The sequence below is a fragment of the Falco naumanni genome, chromosome 3 (genome assembly GCF_017639655.2).
Source record: "Falco naumanni isolate bFalNau1 chromosome 3, bFalNau1.pat, whole genome shotgun sequence".
In the NCBI taxonomy this organism is placed as follows: domain Eukaryota; kingdom Metazoa; phylum Chordata; class Aves; order Falconiformes; family Falconidae; genus Falco; species Falco naumanni.
Window position 1 is genome coordinate 74381903 of NC_054056.1, and position 21613 is coordinate 74403515.

Genomic DNA, 21613 nt, shown 5'->3' on the forward strand with positions numbered 1-21613 from the left:
ACCAGATGCATATGGCACTTCTTCATTAAATTTGCCCCTGAATACCAAATTTCAGTTCAGAGGCATTTAGTTATGTGAAAGCACCAGAAAGGTTACATTTTCATCAAAGCATCTATTTAGTCTGAACATTATTTTGAACTGGTTAGGGCACACCTGCAATGAAATAATATTTGTCTCAAGTGGAGAGGCACATAAGTGTAACAATTTTGATATTTTGTTTTTCCTTTGAAAACCAGAACAATCAGATGGCTTATGCAGAAAGTTGGAAAAAGCTTGTATTAGTCCCAAGCCTCAGAAACCATGGGATAAAGATGCATGGGAAATTCCAAGGGAATCGATTAAATTAGTGAAGAAACTTGGAGCTGGTCAGTTTGGAGAAGTCTGGATGGGTAAGTTTATTCCTTTGAAATGAGTATTTAAATCTGCTGAAAGAAGTGTCATAGCAGAGTCATTCAGAAAGAGTGGTTACGAACCTTGCTCCAATATACTTGTGAAACAGCAAAACCATGGAATCACAGAATCACAGCATGGTTTGGGTTGGAAGGGACCTTAAAGATCACCCAGTTCCAACCCCCCTGCCATGGCAGGGGCACCTTCCACTAGACCAGGTTGCTCCAAGCCCCATCCAGCCTGGCCTTGAACACTTCCAGGGATGGGGCATCCACAATATTAGGCCCAGAATATACCTTCCTGTGAGGCGAGAGGGTTTTTGAGAGGAAAGATACTCAATGGAGAAGTGGAACAAATCCTTTGGTGTCTTTTAAAGGAAAAAAGTGAGTAAGCACTGTAATTTAGAAGGTCAGACAACAGGGTAGATTTTGGTTGTGCTTTGCGGGGGAGGTAGAAGGTTATAGTAAGATGTGACTCCTGATTCTCAAAATCAGTGGGCCTCTCAGAATTTTGTTTCAAATCAGAAAGTAGTAAAGAACATGAAATAAAAAGAAATTGTGCATTTTAGTGATTATGTACAGAGTTTTCATTGTCTCTTGGTAAAGAAGATGCTGCAATGTGATACATGGGACTGCTGTACTGGGTGAAAAAAGGGGACGCTTTATCCAAGATAGCAGTCTGCCAGCTTGCTGCTCAGAAAGCAGGTGACCTATGTAGTGAGAAGATTAGAGACTGATCACCCCCTACCTTGAATTATCATACAAGTCCCCAATAATGAAAGTATCCTAAGACTTACAAGTTGTAAATGTTAATATATACTTGGCAAAAAATGATACCGTAAATTATTATAACCATAATTAGCTTTGTTTGCTTAAAACCAATATTTTCTTAGACTCAGTGACTTCCTGTGGCAAGGGGCTATGACCAGTATCTAATCATATTCTGTAAAAATTATTTGATCTTCTTGCTTCTGAAACGCTGCCTATTCGGGCATCTGAGTATCCTTTTGGGTTCCATATTGCATGTTCTATGTACTATTCATTACTTACACACTTGTTACCTGTTTTCATCTTACTTGAGATAAACTGTACCTTCCTCCCAAAGTCTTCATTAGGGTGTTTTTTCAGGCCAAATCATTCTCTTAAACCTTTCCTGAATCTCCCTTGGATGTTATATTTAAATGTTACAGTTATAATAATAATAGATCAGGTGACCATTATTATCATTATCATCATCATTATCATCATCATTATCATTATTAAGCAAGATTCTATAGTCAGGACATTTCTGAGCAAGTTAAAAGTGCACCTGAAAGCTTTAGAAGACACAGAGCTATGAAGGGGCTCTGATAACCCACAGGACTGCGGCAGTCTGGCGGGAATGTCATTGCTTTGAAGAGATGCTCACATTTAGAAAAGTAAAACACAGAGTGATGCTGTTTGAGTGGCAAATTCCACACACAACTACGGTGTCAATCAGAAAGCTCCAAATCAACCATACATGCAGTCTTTGGATAGAAATCGCATAAATAAAGCAAGCAACACATCTCTATAACATAATATAGGCAAACTCGGCCTTTCATCCGCCTTCATAAGAAAAAGCTTCAGAAACCCTCTAGCTATGATACATGTGAGTGACAACTTAAATACTAATTAAGACAAGTGTCAGCCATTGTGCAATTTTCTCTGTCTATATATACCAGCTCAAGAAATGTTTAACTGACACTGAAACACTGTGGAAGACTTTGTGGCAGAAGGTAATCACCTGCTTGAAAATGTAGATAGTTTTGGGAAGCAACTACTTCTGCACATACGCACACAAAGGCATAAAACTTTAAAAGGGTGTTTCTGGTTCAAGATGTTTCCCCTTTGTGTCGTTATTTTAACATCTAAATTGGGCCTAACCCCTGCATCTGAATTGCTGCACTGTGAGAAAAATTAATGTTCTGTGAAAGCAATTGCTGTGTTTCCTCTTCTCTGCTTCCTTTCTGAAGCAAGAGAAGCTGATTTGCATGGCGCAGATCCTCTCGAATCAGGAGCATGGTTAATCTTAGTACCAAAGAAGTTCAAGCTGGAAAAGACACATTAGGTCAGCAGTGCAGTGCAGGGTGTCAGCAAACACTCTGTATTTTAATGGTCGAGCAGGGGCATCAGGAGTTAGGGGGAGGTACTGAGGAGTAACCTAGTTGTTACTAGTTGTTACGCTATTCCTGATGAAAGAGCTAGTTGTTGTGTTCTCTCCTCATATAGAGCAAAATTATTTGTCAGCCATAGAGTGAATTAGAGAGAAATACTGTTCCATGATTTAATACTAAATAAATTTCTTCTTGATAAAGGGTACTTAGAATTGTGGTTTCAGAGGGAAGAACATCCCAATCAGGGGAACTAGGGTACCCAGTAAAGAGAGATGCAGAGCTACTGGAGAGAGCCCAGTAAAGAGCCACAAGGATAGTTAAGGGGCTGAAGCATCTCTCCTATGAGGAAAAGCTGAAAGAGCATGGACCATTCAGCCTGGAGAGGAGAAGGCTCATGGGGGATCTCATCAATGTATCTAAATGAAGGGAGGGTGCACAGAGGACGGAGTCAGGTTCTTCTCAGTGGTGCCCAGTGACAGAACCAGAGGCAACGGGGACAAACTGAAACACAGGATGTTCCCTTTGAACATCAGGAAACACTTTTTCACTGTGTGAGTGACCAAGCACAGGCACAGGTTGCCCAGAGAAGTTGTGGAGTCTCCATCCTTGGAGGTATTAAAAAAACAACTGGACGCAGTTCTGGACAACCAGCTCTAGGTGACTTTGCTTGGTCAGCGAGGTTGGACCAGACACCTTTCCAACTCAACTAGTTCTGTGATTCTGTGATATGTAGGAAGATGGAGATAATGCTGTTACTGCAATGGGAAGATATGCCACCGTATCTTTTGTAGACTATTTATTTTACTTTTTCCATAAGTACTCTTTGGGCTTCCAAGCTGACATCTTCCTCTTGCACATTCTGGAGGGAGTTATATGAATATATAGCAGACCCATATATCCCAAGCACTCGGCTGTGCTCCTGTGTGACCTGTGCAGGGAATCTGTCACTTACGAAGTGGGCAGGAGAATCTACTCCAACTCTGAAGAGGTTTTTTTTCACACAGAGAAAACTTGCTGTAAAGGACCATCAATTCTCCATTTCTGTCTGTCACTGCATGTGCATTTAATTTCTTTCTTCATTACAGCTCTGTGTATTTTGATATGTTTTATAAAGACTTTCTGGTTTTAGGCTATCAAGTTAGTGTATATGTGTGTGCTGGGCATCAGCTGTGCTGACACGATAGATGGAAACAGCATGGCAGAGTTGTGTTCCCATGCGATGCCCTCCACCGCTGCAGTGGTTGGAAGGCTGCAGCCTGGGCTTTCTGCTTTCACGTTTAGTGGGTGGGCTGTGTGGAGATGAGCTAGAGATGGAACTACTGTTGCATTCCTCTGTTCCTCAGCTGAGTGATGGCTGTAGTTAGTGAAGGGGGAGTGATGTGCTCACATGAAATAGGATGCAGAGAAGCTGCTGTTCCTCAGTCTCTTCCCCAGTACCTCCTGCAGTCGTAACAGCCTGACACATTGTCTGGCTTCTATAGTGCCATACCTCCGTAGCTCAAACAAGTTGTTCCCAGTACAACTTTGCAGAGAATTACTGCAAAAGCAGAGGAAGGAGAAAGCTGCATCTTGGAGGCTTGTTCACAATGTTGCTCGTCTTTAGTCCTGGAGATCTGGTCAGATACATTAGGCTCAACCTTATTATTGTCTGTTATGAATTCCTATCACAGCTTGGCCCGATTAAGCCCGGACAAGATTCTGGGGGCAACCTGGATGTCCAAGATACTGCTCTGTCAAAATAACTGTAATCAACTCCAAAGTGAATACCTGAAACACTAACAGTTTTTGGAGGATTCTATTCTGACATGTAGAGAACAACATGGCTCTCTGCGTAAATGATCATAGCATTTGTCAGACTTGCGTACTATTGCTTGCATCACGTCTCATTTTTAACAGAAATCTAAACTGCAGAGAGACTTGCTGCCTGCTGTGGTAGGAAAGGTTTTTGACCATGGAGTTCAGTGCATCTGGGCAGCTTCTTGAGTGATGCGATGAACCAGAATAGCACTGCAAGAGCAGGGTCTATGTTTTATGCATTTTTGTTCCTAGTGTGCACTGATATGATGTGAACCATAATGCTCTGTGGTATTAATAATCCATGAAGAGAATTCTCAAGCAGGGCTAAGAGAAAAGTTAACACGCCAAACGGAGCCATTATGGTGTATTTTATTAATGAGGCACATCTTGCTGGCATCTCAGGTGTAAAAGATTCTCTCATTCAGTAACCTCCAAATTAGAATATAAGTAATATGCATTTTGGAGGTGTATTTTCTTATGCAGCTGATGGAAAAATCAGAGTAAATCACACCGTAGAGGTACTGCTAGTAAAATAAAAGACATCTAAAATGAATCAATAAAACTTGCCAGTATCAGAAATGGATTCTAGCTGTGAAGAATCTGAATTTTATGTTAGATGTTCTGGGTGTAAGCAAGAATTTCATTGCTTATCTATCTTTCTGAATTTGTGTTTAGGTAGCAAACTGACCGTATGTTCATTCATATCATACAGCAAGGAATACAGTGACTCAGCCAATGCTGGGTTTACACACAGAGCCAGGTTCGGTTCAGCCGTGGCAGACCTTAGCGAAGGGTTCAGAGCCCCAGGTACTGTAGGAAGTGGGAGTGATGCAGTGCTGTAGCTACCCCTTCCCATAGCTCCCCGTCCATCACTCGAATCCTTCTGTGACGTAGATTGAACCTTAAATCTGCTGTTGCTGAAACGCTTTGAGGTCACCAGTTTTCTGTCCGCCTGCACAAAGCCTGGAGTTTCTTACCTGTACAGTAAGACTGTGCTTGTAAAGCAGATGATCTTTATGGAAACTACCACAGAGGTTCTCACAGTAATGGCAAGTGACCTGGCATGAGGACTAGGACTTTGTTAAGCTTTAAAAAGATGCTGCTTGCTCCAGATTTGATGTGGTGCTCAGTCCGAATCAAGCTAATGCTGGTTTTGCTGCTAATGAGTTGGCAAAAGAGGTGACAAACAGCAGTTTTGCCAAACTGTCAAAGGTCTTTTTTCTTACAGGTGCCATTGTGTGTGCTCATAGAGTTCACAACCACCTTTCCTCAGTGTGTTGGTGTCCCATCCCTCCCAATACCTGATGAAATAAGTGATCATGGGAGACATCAGTATCAGTTATCTCTAGAGCTCTCATCACCTAATTTGCTTTGTGTGTGTTACCACCAGAGGGTCAGAGTAGGCTTTCCTCTGGCAGAACACCTCAGTGTCACTGAAGTATTGTAGTAAAGTAAACTTTCTGTAAGTAGAACCCTAGTTTGGTGGATCTCTTTAGTGAATGTGAAATACTGTTACATATTTAATGTGAAGTTTGTTGGTCGCAATTACTTCACAGAAATAATGATATTAATTGGTGTGTTCAATAGAGTGTTCAACAAATTGGGAGTGGAACTCATGCTGTGCTTTAGGGTGTGGGGTGGAATAGTAGAAAAAATACAAATATGCTTTCTGCTTCATAAGCAGAAATATATTTAACATCTGGTTTTCTGGTAGATAGAAATTGTATACCTGAGCTTTAAGAGCAGATTTGACCTGTAGTTGTCATTTCTTATTACTAGGTCTTTGTTATGCTTCGACATGATCATGTTTGGAAAAATAGATTTAATAATCACGCAGGTGAATATTTTGTCATAGATGTAGTGGCCTTTCTCAGGTGATGATTCTTCTTTTAAAAAGGTGATAGAAGATGTAGTGGTTAGAGCAATCACTTAAGATCTGGAAATTAGTTCCTTGCTTTGCCACTGTTTTCTTATGTTAGGATGATGTCATGGTTTAACCCTGGCTGGCACCCAAGCCCCACGCAGCTGCTCACTCACTCCCCCTCACCCAGTGGGATGGGGAGGAGGATTGGAAAGGAATGTAAAACTCAAGGGTTGAGATAAGAACAATTTAATAGGTAAAGCAAAAGCAGCGCATGCAAGCAAAGCAAAGCAAGGAATTCATTCACCGCTTCCCACGGGCAGGCAGGTGTTTGGCCATCCCCAGGGAAGCAGGGCTCCATCACGCATAACGGTTACTTGGGAAGACAGATGCCATAATGCCAAATGTCCCCACCTTCCTCCTTCTTCCTCCAGCTTATATATTCCGCATGACATCATATGGTATGGAATACCTCTTTGGCTAGTTCGGGTCACCTGTCCTGGCTGTGTCCCCTCCCAGTTTCCCGTGCCCCTCCAGCCCTCTGGCTGGCAGGGCCCAAGGAACCGACAAGTCCTTGACTTAGTATAAACATCACCCAGCAACAACTAAAAACCATCTGTGCGTTATCAACATTGTTCTCACATCAGAGCCAAAACACACCATTGTACTAGCTAAGAAGAAAATTAACCCTATCCCAGCTGAAACCAGGACAGATGATAAATAGCGTAAGGAAATTGTGGACTCCCATTTAGAAGTGTAGCCATTGTGGCAATACTGGCTGGATTGTTGCTGAATAAGGAAATGAGTCTATTTCATTGAGTCATGAAAGTTTTACCTCTTCCGAGAAATATTTTCGTGATGTTGAAATGGGTATGGTGGGGGACAAAAGATGCAGTTGTATTCCTCAATCTTACTCTCTCTCTCTCTTCTATTTCTTTTATTTTTCAATTTAAATGACTTCACAAGATAAACTTTAGGATCAGTGCTTGCTACTCTTTAATGATATTTCAACATTTATTTAATGTTTGGAAAACATTAAATCAGAAAATAATTCACTGCTTTTCTCTTTACTGATAGTTGCTTTTTATATAATTAGAATATTACGTTAGAAGGTTTGATAAACAGAGAAATGAAACAGCCACAGTCTCCTCCACTCTTGGCATGGGCTATGTGATAAGAAGTTAATCATGTTTTAAATCTTGTGCTGAACACTGCAGGATTGCAGTCCTGGCAGCATATCTTTGTTGGTCATGAGAACGCTTGTGTGATTGCACTTTCCCGCAATGCCCTGTTTTGAGTGCTGAGGGTTACAGAGAAGGTTATAAGCATCAGGCTGGCATGCATAAAATGGCTATAATCATGGGATTTAAAGATGCTCCAGAATCTTGCAAACTATCCATGGAGCCTATTAAATTCTGGGACAATATAAGAGGACATTCATTAAAACATTTCTTGACTGAATATTTTATGGGCAACTTGTAAATGAAAGCTTAGCATGAAGTAAGACAATTTGCTTGGTTCATTTTTATTTTTTTTTTCAGATACCTGATTACTGAAAAGAGGGAATGGATTATTTTTCACTGCAATGTTTTATCAGTTGCAAAATAAAAAGGAATTCTAGCATAAATATTTGTGATACATCTGGCATTTGCTCTCAGGCTCTTGGCTATTACTGGAATCTAACCTCACCTGCTTTACAAATTCTTATTAGTCGGGGTGCTGGGCAGCGCAGAGTAACTTCAAGTGCACTGATCGTATTCCCTCCTTTTAGGTTACTATCACAATAGCACAAAAGTGGCTGTGAAGACTCTGAAGCCTGGAACGATGTCTGTGCAAGCATTCCTGGAGGAAGCCAACCTCATGAAAACACTTCAGCATGACAAGCTTGTTAGGCTTTATGCTGTAGTGACCAAAGAAGAGCCTATTTATATTATAACAGAATTTATGGCAAAAGGTGAGAACAACATTGGATCTGCAAGACACATTTTAGTAAACTCTTCTGCTTCTCCTCAATTAGTCCCTTTTCTTTAAAAAGGAAGGAATAAAAAAATGAAAACTTGGGATTTTAGCATTATTTTTCTGAGTGCTCTGAATGCAGCTGTCCTAGAGGAGGGCTGGGGCTTTACTTCTATGGCTCATTGCTGCATTTGTGGAAGAAACTATTTTTACAGTTTTCTTAAATGTAGCATTTTTTAATTGTTTCAGATGCAAGAGCATAATGTCCAAAACAGGTCTGGTTCCTTTGGGCTACCAACATAACTTTTTTTGTCTGGTGTCATAGCAAGGCATTTAAAACAAATCTTAGAAATTGCCTTGATGTGGCCCTTGAATTGATAAAAATCTGTGTAATAAAGTGAACAATGAGTGGTCCTGCAAGGATGGCTGCAGTACTAGAAAAGGACAACCTTTTATTAGAGCGTTACTACACAAAATAAGTGGTGTTTCCTTCTCAGGTTGTCTTGTGTGGTAGCTTTTCTTGTTTTGTTCTGTTTTCAAGCAATTCTGCTGGTAACTTCACAAGTGTTGAGCTACTTATTCTTTGTGACTTGGAAAGAACTGATATGTGTGATTCTTCTAGACAGCTTTCCTGATAGTCTGTAGACTAGGGTACTTATCAAACTCAGCACCACTGAAATAAGGTATGGTCTGATGGGAGTTTCCTACGTCCAGGAAAATGGCAAAACCTGGATGCCTGACATAATGTCTTGGATGTTACTGTTGGTAAATCATGTAGATTAAAAGAGACTGCCTTACTGTAGTCAACTTGAAAATACATCAAAACATTTCACTGTAAACTTTTGTGATCCAGAAAACTGGGAACCTGGCATGACCTTTATTTTGGTAATAAGCTCCACTGACTTAATTTTTCTCTCTTGTAACAGGAAGTTTGCTGGATTTTCTGAAGAGTGATGAAGGAACTAAATTGTTGCTTCCAAAGCTTATTGACTTCTCTGCTCAGGTAAATTTTAAGAAATACATTCAAAATTAATGGGGTTTATTTCTCTCTGAGTCTGAAACTCATGCCGGGCAACTTTATCTTAATTTTTTTGCATTATAAAAGAATCTAATTTTCAAGTAAGTTTTGTTCTGAGTAAATAAGGCTACTTAAAAGGAGGGAATAGATAAAAAAGGTTTCAAAGGGAATATATAAAGTTAAGCTTAAGTCTTAGGTACTGCTGGTGACCTGTTTAGGTGGCAGTGGTACCCTACTTAGATGGCAGTGGTATGCAGCTGCTTTCCTTTGTGGAAAGCATTCAATTCAAGTGGCTGTGAGTTGAAAGTGTAAGTGCAAGCTTGTGAGTTCGTGCTTATGAGATTCCTTCAGTGTTAATAAATGTCTCACTTTTACTTTTTAAGTTGGGTCAACTGGTCAAACTGCTGTTAACCTCAAGGGACTATTGTTGGTTTCAGAGTCTGTGTGTAAATTACTGTGAAACAAATGAAATCTAATTAAATGATGTTTCAGGTACTGGTACCTGATTTATGAACCAAGGTGGCTGTTTCAAAATACGCAAGTTATCCCGTGTCATAAATGAAATCTGTAGAGAGAGACTCCAGAGTGATTTGTGTGTCAAAGCCAGGATCAAAGGTGCCGAGCCCAGTGTTTGGCCTCGGACAGTTGCCAGCATTAGATGTCCAGGGAGACATATAAGAAAATAGAGTAAGAATTGTGCTTAATGAAGGCATTGCTGGTAGGTTATTGTTTCACCAACCTTTTAGGGTTTTTATTATGCATTAGAGTTTACAGACTGTTATACCCTATTACAGTAACTTGTTACAATTCATGAGGAAAGATGAGAAAACTTTAAAAAGACTTAATAAAACATTAGGGATTTATACCAAAAATTCACTATAAGAATATTATATGACTGTTTTGTATAATTATTGCTATATAAATAAATATAAGATTAAATACTAGGAAACATTTCTTTACTGAGAAGGTGGTCAAACACCAGAACAGGCTTCCTAGAGAGGTGGTCAATGCCCCAAACCTGTCAAGTGTTTAAAAGGCATTTGGGTGATGCTTTAACTTCTGGTGAAAGTGGCCTTAGGTGGTCAAGCAGTTGGACTAGATGATTGGGAGACTCCTTTCCAACTGGAACTTTTCTATTCTATGGTATATTATATATCACATATTGTTATGTAGTTGTTCAATATATCAAATACAGATTTTTATTTAACAGATTCAATGCAGGAGCTGGTTTTGCTATAATTGTGAGTTCAGTGTAGCTATAGGGCTTTCTAAGTTTTCTGAACTGTTTGGGTAACTTGTCCTTAAAAATTTAGTGGGGCAAAAGCACTGTAGATGTGGAAAACCTGCGGGATCCCAGGTCAGTGTCTGGAGGGTTGCATAACAGTGGACAGGAAAAAAAATGTAGCTTTGAAGTTAGTGTGTAAAATTAAAGGGAAAGAAGAACATCTGTGAGGAGTGATATGAAAGGAGATGCAGGATGTAGAGGGGAAAGCACATGAGGTTTTACAGCAGAGCTTTTTATTGGAGTTAGGTATGTTGTGTTCATTTTAAATGAATACCGTGTTTTCAGAAATTTAAGGCTTAAAAAGCTTAATGAACTAGAGGTCAACTTGGAACTGTGTACAACTTGGGTAAATCACTTCCAAGATGACAGGGGTCAGTGACTGTCATTTACAGAGCTTTGAAGGTGGGGTCACTTGAAATGGACGTCACTTTGTCACCCTGACCTGACAGCAGCCTCTCAGAGCCAGTTCCTGCACTTGACCTCAGAGACCTTGTGCAGCACAGGTGATATGAGAAGTCACTCTCTCCACTTACGATGTAGGCTATCGACAGAAACTCCTGAGAGCGAGCCATGCACTGGGTTGCAGGGTGATCTGAAAGGGATGTTCAGAAAGGCCTCTCTGAGGATTTCTAGCTGCAGCCCAAACCAAACTTTGCAACAGAGATGCTGGGATTTTTCTTACGGAAAGCATTTGTAGTTTTTTTGAGCACGTTTGTAAAGAGCCCTTAATGCCACTGGGTAATAACAGGAGTCTGTGGAATACACTTGCAGGCTGCCTGTGGTTCTCAGACCAGAGATTTCCCTCTGACCATCGCAGATGCTCTACTGGTCTTCTCTGATTCTTGACAGTCTGAATGTTAATTGATGGGTCTTTAGGACAAAAGACAGACAAAAATATGTACAAACTCTGTTGGCCTACCGCTAAGGTAATGGTAATTCCACCGCAGACCTGTGGGTCACACTTTTCCAGAATGTAGGCTGTATATAAAGAAGAGAACAAAATGTGTCTATTACTTTTGGTTTGAATCTGGTTTGTACAAATAGAACACTAATTTATTCTTACAGCAGTGATGTTAACCTCTCTGTACAGCCTAAGGGGAAAGAAATTTGGAGAGCTATGTTTCAGAACACGTTAAAAAAAAAACAAAACCAAAAACAAACATAGAAGGAAGCTCATGGTGAACTACTTAAATAAGATCAGACATATTTTGTTTTAAAGGAAGTTGAGTTTTGCAAACGTATCTTCAAGCACGTACTACCTGCTTCAGGCAAGAGGAGAGCTGTGGCATCTCTCATAGAAGTCAGCAGAATTGTCAGTATGTCGGACATGCCAGAAACAGCCAGGAATACAGAGAAAGCAAAACCTGAGCCTGCTTCCCTGCCTGTGTGACGGCTGCTGGTGCATGGGTCCGCAGCATGGCAACCTCGCTGGCTGGGCTTGCAACTGCTGTGCAGCCAGCAGGCATCAGCTGACACAGCTGCCCAGCAGTTCCCCTTCCTGGGGCTCTGCAGTCAGTGGGTTCAGGGAACCCGAAGGTGCTATTAATCATTGGTTCCCAGCTCAGGGAAGGCAAATTCCATTGCTTTGTCCATGAGCTATACCTCCAAGTCTTGCTGATGCAGCAGGCCAAGACAGTCGGCAGGGGCACTGCCCATATTCCCCTTGGTCATCTACAGGCAGCAGCCTAGCTCCTTCAGCACTAAAGTGACTGGCAAACTCTGCATTTTACTAGTTGGTTTTTGTCTTGCCCCAGAGGTAATTTACCCAAAAAGCTCCTGATTCTTATTTTCAAAGTTCTTATAATCGTACTTGTTTCAGTTTGATGAGATCTGCTGAAAAAGTACGACACAAATCTGGTGAACCTTTTGCCTGTTCCTGCTTTTGATACAAATCTGTTATCTATCATGTAGCACACACATGTGTGGTGGCTGTGGTGAGGCAAATGATATCAGTTGTTACTGAACGTACTCACATCATAACTTTCAAACTGGTCAAAGCTTTGTCATAAAAAGAGTCTGTCTTCATTCACATGCAGTGCTGGTACTTTCATTAATTCATCTATGATCTACCACCTCACTGGCAACTCTTCTTTGTGACTTCTAAGGCTACCATTCCATTAGAATAATACTAAACTTACAATAAAATTAATAGAGATTTTTGGTGCAGTGTTTTAATCCCTCTCTCCCCTCTCTTTTAAGGGGAGAGGGAAAAGTCCTAAATTAGAATAAATTTTAACCCCTATTTGGCATTCAGAGATTTCCACTGCAGTTTCACCATATTTCTTTCTAGGTTTCTTTCATTTTTAATGATACTGTCTAATGTTCTGGAGTATAATTATCTACGTTACTTTAATAATCCTTTTTTTATCCTGCGGATCTGCTTTGACTACATAGCTGCTTGACTGGAGCAAGAGGAAAAATGTTTTTGTAACCTTTCCTGACTTCACCTTTAAGATAAGCACTGTTGCAAACTGAAAATTGGTATTACTCTGATATATCACTTGAAGATTAAAATGTGATTATTTTGGAACAGTTTTCAGTTGCCAAATACAAAGGGCCTATACCCTCTTCATAGACAGAGAGTCAAGAAGATAAACTTTCTTTTTGAAAGTTCTGTGATCAGGAAGTGTATTTTATTTTATGATGTGTCTGGACTTTATGAAAGGAACCTGGTTTTGGTTAATGCCAGTCCAAAGACAGACCTGTCTAGATCAGTAACACGTGTCTGCTTCAAACCTTTCAAAACTTCAGCCTGTTGTTAGTGAAGCTTTTCCCTAGGAACTGAGAATTATCGAGTTTAAGGTAGTGTGAACCTCAGGTTATGCTCCATGATTTCCTCTGCCTAAAATTCACCAGCAGGATGCTCCCTCCCACCCTACGTGCTTTGCACTCATTTCCAGTCTGTTTTTTCTATCGCTTTACCTGCTTTGGCAGAAGCATCCCACCGAGCGGTGGGCCTGAGCAGCCCAGGTGGGCAGCTGAGAGCAGCTCTGAGGCCAGTGTCCCACACCTGCCGAGCCAAGGACAAGGGACGTGGCTGGGATGTCCTGTTCACAGCTGGACTCTCGGAGGCACCCCAGCCCTGGCATGGCCCGCAGGCAGTGGATGCAGCGGTTCAGCCTCGCTGGTCTCGCAGGCAGCTGTGACAGAGGTGCCTGTATCAGAGGTACTCTGTGCCACTCACAGGTACCTGCCATCACTCACAGGTCCCTGCCTTCCACTGCCTGCGGTTTCATGTGTAGTTCATAGTATGAATCCTGAAAAGAGTAAAAGCCGCATCTGACAACATAAAGGGAAATTTTTAAAAGTGTACCTGAACAATCTCTAAGTAATCATTTCTACATTACTTTGGTTTAAAATAAGGCAGGGGAGGGTTGGAGAGGTTCTTAGCCAAGTTGCTTCTTCAAATTTTGGAAATTATAGGTCATGCTCTTTTGGGTTTTTTTCCCAGTTGACTTCATTTGCAACCAGATAAAAACTATGTTCAGTTTTAAATACCGATTCATCACTTGTATTTTTTTCCCCATTTTGCTTGCTGCTTTGCAGGTGAGTGAGGATGTGTGAGTTTGGATTTACTGACAGTTTTCAGTAACAACTCATATCCACTTAAACTGTCCTAACCCAGTTCTTCCCTTTTCCATCCTGTGTTCTTACAGTTTTGTCATTCATGTTAACCACTTGTGCATCCCTGGCCCTTTCAGTGGAAGCTGAAGCAAAGACAGGCATTTAAAAACTTCTCTGTAGCATTTGTATGTAGTCTTCTCCACCTGTTTAATGTGAATGTTCTCCTTTGTCTTGTCCTGTTACTGATGCACCCCTACTTACACTTACTATTTGTAGCACTTTTTGTGGGTGGGCTCCTCTGATTTTTGTCATATTGGGGTATTTTTTAGTATTTTGTAATTTGACTTTATGGTGTTTCTGACCATGTACGATATGGCCAAATTTTTCTCATCAGACATTATCTTCGTGGTAAGTGTGATTTACCCTTGTGCTTATACATTTTTTGATGGGGTAGCTGTTCCTGAGACTTCTTTCCCATCAGGTTACACTTGTCAGCCCTCCAGGCTGTTAAAACTTGCTTTCCTGGTTTAAAAAAAACCTTCATATTTTGCCATTCTTTCATTCCCTTTTATCTTCATTCCACTCTGTTTCATGATCCCTGGCATTTATTTTTCCTTCTAATGTGATGCAACAGGTTCTCAGCATGATGTAAAAACATCCTATCAGGTTGACCTTAAGCAAACCTATCTGGCCTCTAAAAAGCATTCCACATTTTACATACAGCTTAGAAATGCACCAGCAGAATCCATTACACCTGTTGCCATAACCCCCCTCTCTGCATGAAGAAACAGCATTGCAAATTATGTGCAAAACACGGCTGGTTTGAAATAACTTTTGCAAAAATGGGTCACTGACGTTGGAATGGAAGTGGAAAGCAAACATGTCTTTGAGTAGAAAAACAGAGCTATGAAGGAATCCAGTTGTCTGGTCTTGTAGGGAAAAAAAAACCCAACACAAAAAAAACAAACCACTAAAACAACAACCAAACACCAGAAACCCACTAAAACAAAGCTGAGTTTCACCTTCTGAAAAAAAGAACAGCACAGGACTGCTCGTTCCTCTAAGTGCTGCTTAACATCAGCTGTGATATTTCACCAAGGAAAGCTGTGGGTTGTGACTGCTTTTGCTTTTCAGGTGTAGCTCTTCTGTGACAGAACAGTGTCCTCTTCTGAAATGCTGGTTTATTAGGTTCTCCCCTCCCTGCTTCAAAGTCCTCAGCTGCTTTTTCTGCTCTCTTCGAACACCTTCAGAAGCTACAAAAAATAGGTGAGAAAGTAGGAAACGCGTGTTTTGAAAGCAACACTCTTTGCTCCATACTTCTGTTACCATTTTCTTTCAGGATTTTGAAAGAGGTTTATACCTATTTGTGAAATGACCAACAAGTGTTACGGAAAGTTAAGTAATTCCCCTGTTTCACAGGTAGAAAGAGGAGAAACATGGGTGACAGCTGCACGCAGAACTGCGGCTCCGAGTCATTCATTTATTGCGTGACTTTTAGCTGAAGCTTTACAGTATGGAGGCTGCCTTGTGGAGTAATTTATTTCTTCCAGAAGGCCTTTCTTCCATTGTTACCCTTGGTGCATAGTTCCTAGTATTTAGAGATTTGTTGGTTGCTTGTTTTTAAAAGGATTTAACTTGGGTATTTCTGTAAGTGTGTCAGTAGTTCATTAAAGGCGCAGGGGAAACAGCTCCCTTCCTGGTAGTAACGCTTGTGCATTGTGGGCAGAATCCTCTCTTAAAGACCACAAAATGTATTCCAGAAGCCCCAGTTAACTGTCCCATCCTGCTCCTGAGTAGCAGCTACATGCAGCAGAACAGTCTTGACAAGTACCAGTTATCATTAAAAGAGCAGGAAAAAAGCTTTAATTTTCTTCTGTTCCCATGAATTTCTCTACCATATCATTCGGTAATGAAAACCCAACAGTTATCATAAAGAGTTATCACATGGGCTCTGGCATGCATTCCCTTGATCAAAAAATCCTCTTTTTATTTTATTTTATTTTTTTAACCACAAGCAAAGGTTTGACATGACCAGATATGTGAATTCAGTTGCCCAGTTGCTGTGTTTCCTCTCCATCTCTCATTCAAAATCCTTGCCCATTCTTTTCCTCCTTGGGAATTTTTTGCATGCCCAAGTGCTTGCACATATGTGGCTTCTTTGAATTTCTCTGATACAATGCAGTCAAAACCATTGTCCTGGAATTTCACTGAAATGCAGTCTGTATTTGCTGAGAACATAATGGATTATTTGATGTTACATTCTTCATTTGTGACTAATCAGCTGATGACTTCAGTGAGTCTGGCACAAATAAGAGGAAATTAAAAAGGCTTTCCAACGGCTTTGCTTGGTTGGGCTTGGACACTTAAGTATTGCTGTCACAAATGTCTCTTTTTGTGAAGTGGTTATTCATTCCCCAGCCGGCAGTTTTCCCAAACATTAAATCTGTGCACAGGGAAGTAGGAAGAGAGTTGATTCCTTTGTGGTGGTTGATGTATTTTAGGTGACTCTAGTGGACCTGTCTGCGTGTTGGTCATATCTGCCAAGAGGGACGGTCCAACCTCAGCACCGATCTTACAGCAAAACCTTCTCTTTCGTCTCTCATTCCTCCCCAAACCCAAGCTGGGCATGGGGAGGAGAGAGAGGCAGAGCAGGCTCTGCATCAAATACTGCTCTTCTCTTTCATCTGTGAGTCCCTAGTAAGGCTCTCTGCGGCAAGTATTCACTGTAGCTGCTTCCTTCATTATAAAACATCTTTCTTCTAGAAAATATGAAATGCAGGTGTTCTTTATTCTCTTCATCATCGGAGTTTCTTTCTGGTTTAGTGTGAGTACCCCCCGCGTTGTACGAGGGCACCGTAATGCTCTGCTCTGAAGAAGGTATTGGTTTGTAAGAAGAGGTTTGCAGTGGGTGGGCAAGCAGCTCTATTTTTCCATTGCCTAAACCAAAAAAGAGGAACAAAGACCGTGTGGTTTTGTGTTGTAAGTGGTGACAGCGTGTGCGGGGACTTTTTAAAAATGGATAAGCAGAAGTTATGTTAATGTTTTCTTAAAACTTGGTCAGGTGCTCCTGCCTGCTTTACTTGCAGAGCTGAAAGGAGCTCCTCTGGCACTGAGAAGGGATCCGTGCACTTGCCTTCTCCTGAGGTGGGGAGGAAAGAGCCCAAGTATGAGTGTGCTGGGGACTGGCACTGGAGAAGGACCCCTAGTGCTGCTTCTTTAGCAAATCTGAGAGCTTGTGCATGCCCAAAACCTGTGGCTGAGAGCAAGGGCTCTGCCAGCCACCCACACGTGTCCTGGAGAGGTACCTGCGGCACAGGCTGGACCGTGCGCCTTGCCTGGGAATGACCCATCACCAGAGTGTCACAAGGAGGAGGAAAACTGACAGCTCCCAAGCACTGGGAAATTAAGTTGGGCTGCTGGAATAGAAATGAAATTTACTTACGATAGTATCTGAGAGCTGGCTGTTGCCAAACACTCCTCATGTATGAGCAGGTACATGTTACTGTAGAAGAAAGTAAAGGTTTTTTTCCCCTATCTTACGAATTAATTACAGGCCTTACTGCCCAGGCCTGTACTGGGTAAATAGAAAGCTGGGGTTTTTTAACTGTCTGCACTGTTGCTTCATCAGTCTTTAAGAGAACATCTGTATCTTGTTTAACTTAATTCTTTCGATTTTCTTAGTATTTAGGAAATAAACTGATGAATAATTTGGACAAGAGATTATTTTAGTAGAAATCTTAGGAACATTCTAATTGTTTCAGGAAATGTCTCTAATCCACGTCTCTAATCCTGCCAGCTGTTACTCACCCAGACAATTCTTTTGAAGTTGCTACTGTAAAGTTTTGCAGGACTGGATCTACACATAGGTTTTCCATGGCAATCACCCTTTCCTTGACTCAATCTAAAAAATGCTCCAAAGATACTGGTAATGGATAAACGAGTGCAGCTTTCCTGATGCCTTGAAAGAACAGAGGTCTGACGTGCTGATGATGATGTGTGGTGTTGAAATATCAAAATTGTTGTTTTGGTTGCAGATTGCAGAAGGAATGGCATACATAGAAAGAAAAAATTATATCCATCGAGATTTGAGAGCAGCAAATGTTCTGGTTTCAGACTTACTGATGTGCAAAATTGCTGATTTTGGATTAGCGAGAGTCATCGAAGACAACGAATATACAGCAAGGGAAGGTACGTATTCTTATTTTGTCTTTAGAACTTCAGCCCCTGGGAGGCACTGAGGCTGTATCTAACAATAATATGGTCACCACAGACAGCAAATGCCTTAACAGCTTCCTAGAGGCAGCATTCTAATGCAAACAACTTTGAAAAAGAATAAGGAAACAAATAACCCTTTCTGTGCTCCCCAGGCTTTTGGGAAAGTTTATTTTAAATACATTTGAAGAACAAAGAAAACTGAAGCGTACTTAACTGCACACCATTTTTTCTAAATTAAACGAATTAATTGCACCGCCACAGCTTCCAACCCGCTGAATTAAATGTCAAGAAAATATGATCTTATTTTCTCTTCACATCCTTAAGTGCCATATGCACCTCCTTGCACTTAGGGAAAGGAAGACACCCTAGCAGGTGTAGTTGCTGGTAACAAGAAAACCTTTAGCAGAACAATTTATCTTTTGAAGCTGCTTTAGGAGCTGCAGCACACTGATTTGCATGTTCAGTGGCATTGCTGCTACGGGTAGGGACACTGGGAGACTGGGTCACATCCCTGTTCAGCACACGGATGGGAGGCAACATCGCAGCAGGGCCAGGACTGTCAAGAGGGGAAATGATACTGTTAAAGATATTTGCCTGGGGTTTGCTCTGTGTGTTTTGCTAATGTTGTCAAGGATCCTTTCAAGAAGTGCGTAGTCAGTTTGTTGTAGTGAAAATTTTTTGTTTATGCTCCCATGCACAGATTGCATTAGAGTAACTTTGCAGAGCTGGTTTGCTGGCTGGCTTTCCCCCTCGTTTTAAAGACACTACCTCATATTTTCACACAGCCTGGATGGAAACTGTGGTAATGTAGGATGAGAAGGGAAGAACTGAGGTACGAGGAAGAAAAAGAACAATGCACTACAGTTGTGATTAAAGGAAGACAAGCTATTCAGCAGCCACTAACAGTATGCAATAGATCAGAGGGAAGGGGCTGATTAAGCACTTTTCAGAGGTACAGAACCCATATCTGTGGGTTTTAGCTAGCTCTAGACATTGTATATTGTTTAAATTAATCTTTCAGGTTACAAATTCTTTATGCTGAGTTTTCTTGATGTGTTTTCTGCCATTCAGAAAAGTTTCATAGCTTACCTGATATTTTGTGCCAGAATGATAGAGCAGGCTAAAAAGTGCATGGAGAGAATCATTTGTATTACTCTTCGTTGTCTGAAGAGCTAATGTAATATTGCCCAACAAAGACTGTTTGAACTTTTCTTATGTAACTGGAAGGAGTTTGCTTTTATGTGTGGTTTTTTTAAAATCAGTTAATTAGACATGAAAGACAGTATTTTAAGGTATGACTTGCTACTGCTTTTGTATGTAAGGGTGAATGTGAAATGCAGAAATGCTGATAACTCTTGGACAGAAGGAGATGCTGGTAACTGCTAACGTAGGGGTGTCATAGGCAAGTCATCTAAGACCTATCAGTGACGACATTGAGTGCTTAAATTTGCCTTTGACTAATTGAGACTGTACTGTTTGGGGGATTTTTTAGGTGCAAAATTCCCTATTAAATGGACAGCACCAGAGGCAATTAACTATGGATCTTTCACTATTAAATCTGACGTGTGGTCGTTTGGGATTCTTCTGTATGAAATCGTTACATATGGAAAGATTCCTTATCCAGGTATGGCGTGTGTTTATACTGTCACTCTGTATTTATACTTTGGCATTAAAAAGCACAGAAAATATGCAGGGAAAGAGCTGGCATCTGACAGTAGCAACAGCAGTGATTTGGAAAATGTCTTGTAGGTAATGTTACTGCTTTTAAAAGTCATAGTCACCATATGTGTAAACCACATGCCTCTCTGGGGTCAATTTTAGCAAACAGAATAATGGCACCGTGAACACAGTCATTTTTTTATATTTAAAAGGTGTTACAACTGCAGCAAATGCTGCGTTGTCACAGATCCCAGCTTTATGGTCAGAAGCACAGTCCCATAGTGAGGATGCAGTGCTTACAGGTTCTAATGGTGCTGTGTAAGCTGCTGGGGTTTTTAGTATTGTAATAAGTGAAAGTACTAAGAAAGCGTGTTTTCACAAGCAAATAGGCTGTAATAATTTGTCAGTGTTAGCTAATCTAAACAAATATAAAAGCAGAACCTAAAGCAGTGTCGATGTACTGCTAGGAATATTTACATTTTTTTGTTCCATGTGGTTCAGGTGCAAGACCACAGAGGACTACATCAATTATGGTTGCATTAGGTAGCTGTGAAATGGTTATATGCTTCATGTTTCATTTTTCTTTCTGTTAAACAAAATACATATTAATGTTTCCAGCACACTGAGACAGCATGTATGAAGGGTATTTTTATGCACACAAAATCGCCACATCTCAGGTGTAGCTGGTAACTCCGGGCAGCAGACTGCATTCATTTAAGCTTACTGAGGTCATAGAAAGTTGACCTAAATTGTCTTATCTTGCGGGCAAATGGGGAAAAGTACATTTACTTACATCTCATAGAAGGAGTAACTTCTGAGAAGAACCCTTAAGATCCTGCAGTTTATAGGCAGTAAAGGGAGAGAAGGTATTTCATCCAAGGAAAGCTTTCCCAGTACTTCCAGTGCAGCAGCTCTTGCTGTTTAAACAGTGAAAACATTTTCACCACCACTTCACAAGCAGCTGGAATTCTGCGTCCTGAACTGCCAGAGATGGCAAAGGGGCAGACCCAAGTCCCTGAAATGACAGTACAGGGCACAGGGAGACCAGAGCTCCCCTGAGGCTGGGACAGCAGGGGAGGGATGACGGCAGCCAACTTTGCACTGCGTTACAGAAGAACATACCGACTTTCCATATAAGAGGTAAAGCCAAACCAGACATTCTCATTGCTCGGTAAGGCTCCAGTCCAGAAAAGCACTTAAGCTCAAGAGTAGCCCCCTTAAACTTCAAGAGGTGATAGGGCTGCTTGCACAGCTAAGCGTTTAAACATATGCTCTGGGTTGGTTTTTAGGTAAGGGCTATAAAATATGTGACTGACTAGCAGGTCCTCCCAAAGCTATTCCTAACACTGCTGATGTCCCCAGGAAGGATCAGATGGACATTACATGCAGCCAACCAATGCATGGTTCTTCCCACAGTCGGAGTACTATTTTTTCCCCACTAGCACATGCCTACGTATCCAGACAGTTGCCTACGCTGAGCTGGGCTCACAAGGCTATTTCTGGATGCCTTGAAAAATGTCCTTCCCTGAACGAACCTACAAGCTCACCTGGAAACCAGCACTACAGAAATACAAACCCCAATCCGATACTTAATTCTGCAGCTAAGTCTGCTTTCTCTTTACCTCCATAAAACATACCGTATTTTTATTTCAAGAACAAAATCAATCTGTACAGCAGACACAGTACTGATGTGCTACTGTGGGAAAATACCTCTTCTAGGGGAAGTCTGGGCAA

At 41.1% G+C, this 21613-nt stretch overlaps 1 protein-coding gene across 5 annotated transcripts in view; it reads left to right on the plus strand.

The window, feature by feature from the left end:
• The window catches only part of LYN (LYN proto-oncogene, Src family tyrosine kinase), a 53260-nt gene that overhangs the window by 26663 nt on the left and 4984 nt on the right, over positions 1-21613 (plus strand). For all 5 annotated transcript variants that reach the window (XM_040586293.1, XM_040586290.1, XM_040586292.1 and 2 more), the window contains exons 8-12: positions 237-389; positions 7954-8136; positions 9065-9141; positions 18040-18193; positions 19713-19844. In XM_040586293.1, the coding sequence (XP_040442227.1) occupies positions 237-389; positions 7954-8136; positions 9065-9141; positions 18040-18193; positions 19713-19844 (699 nt within the window). The remainder of the gene's footprint in view (positions 1-236; positions 390-7953; positions 8137-9064; positions 9142-18039; positions 18194-19712; positions 19845-21613) is intronic.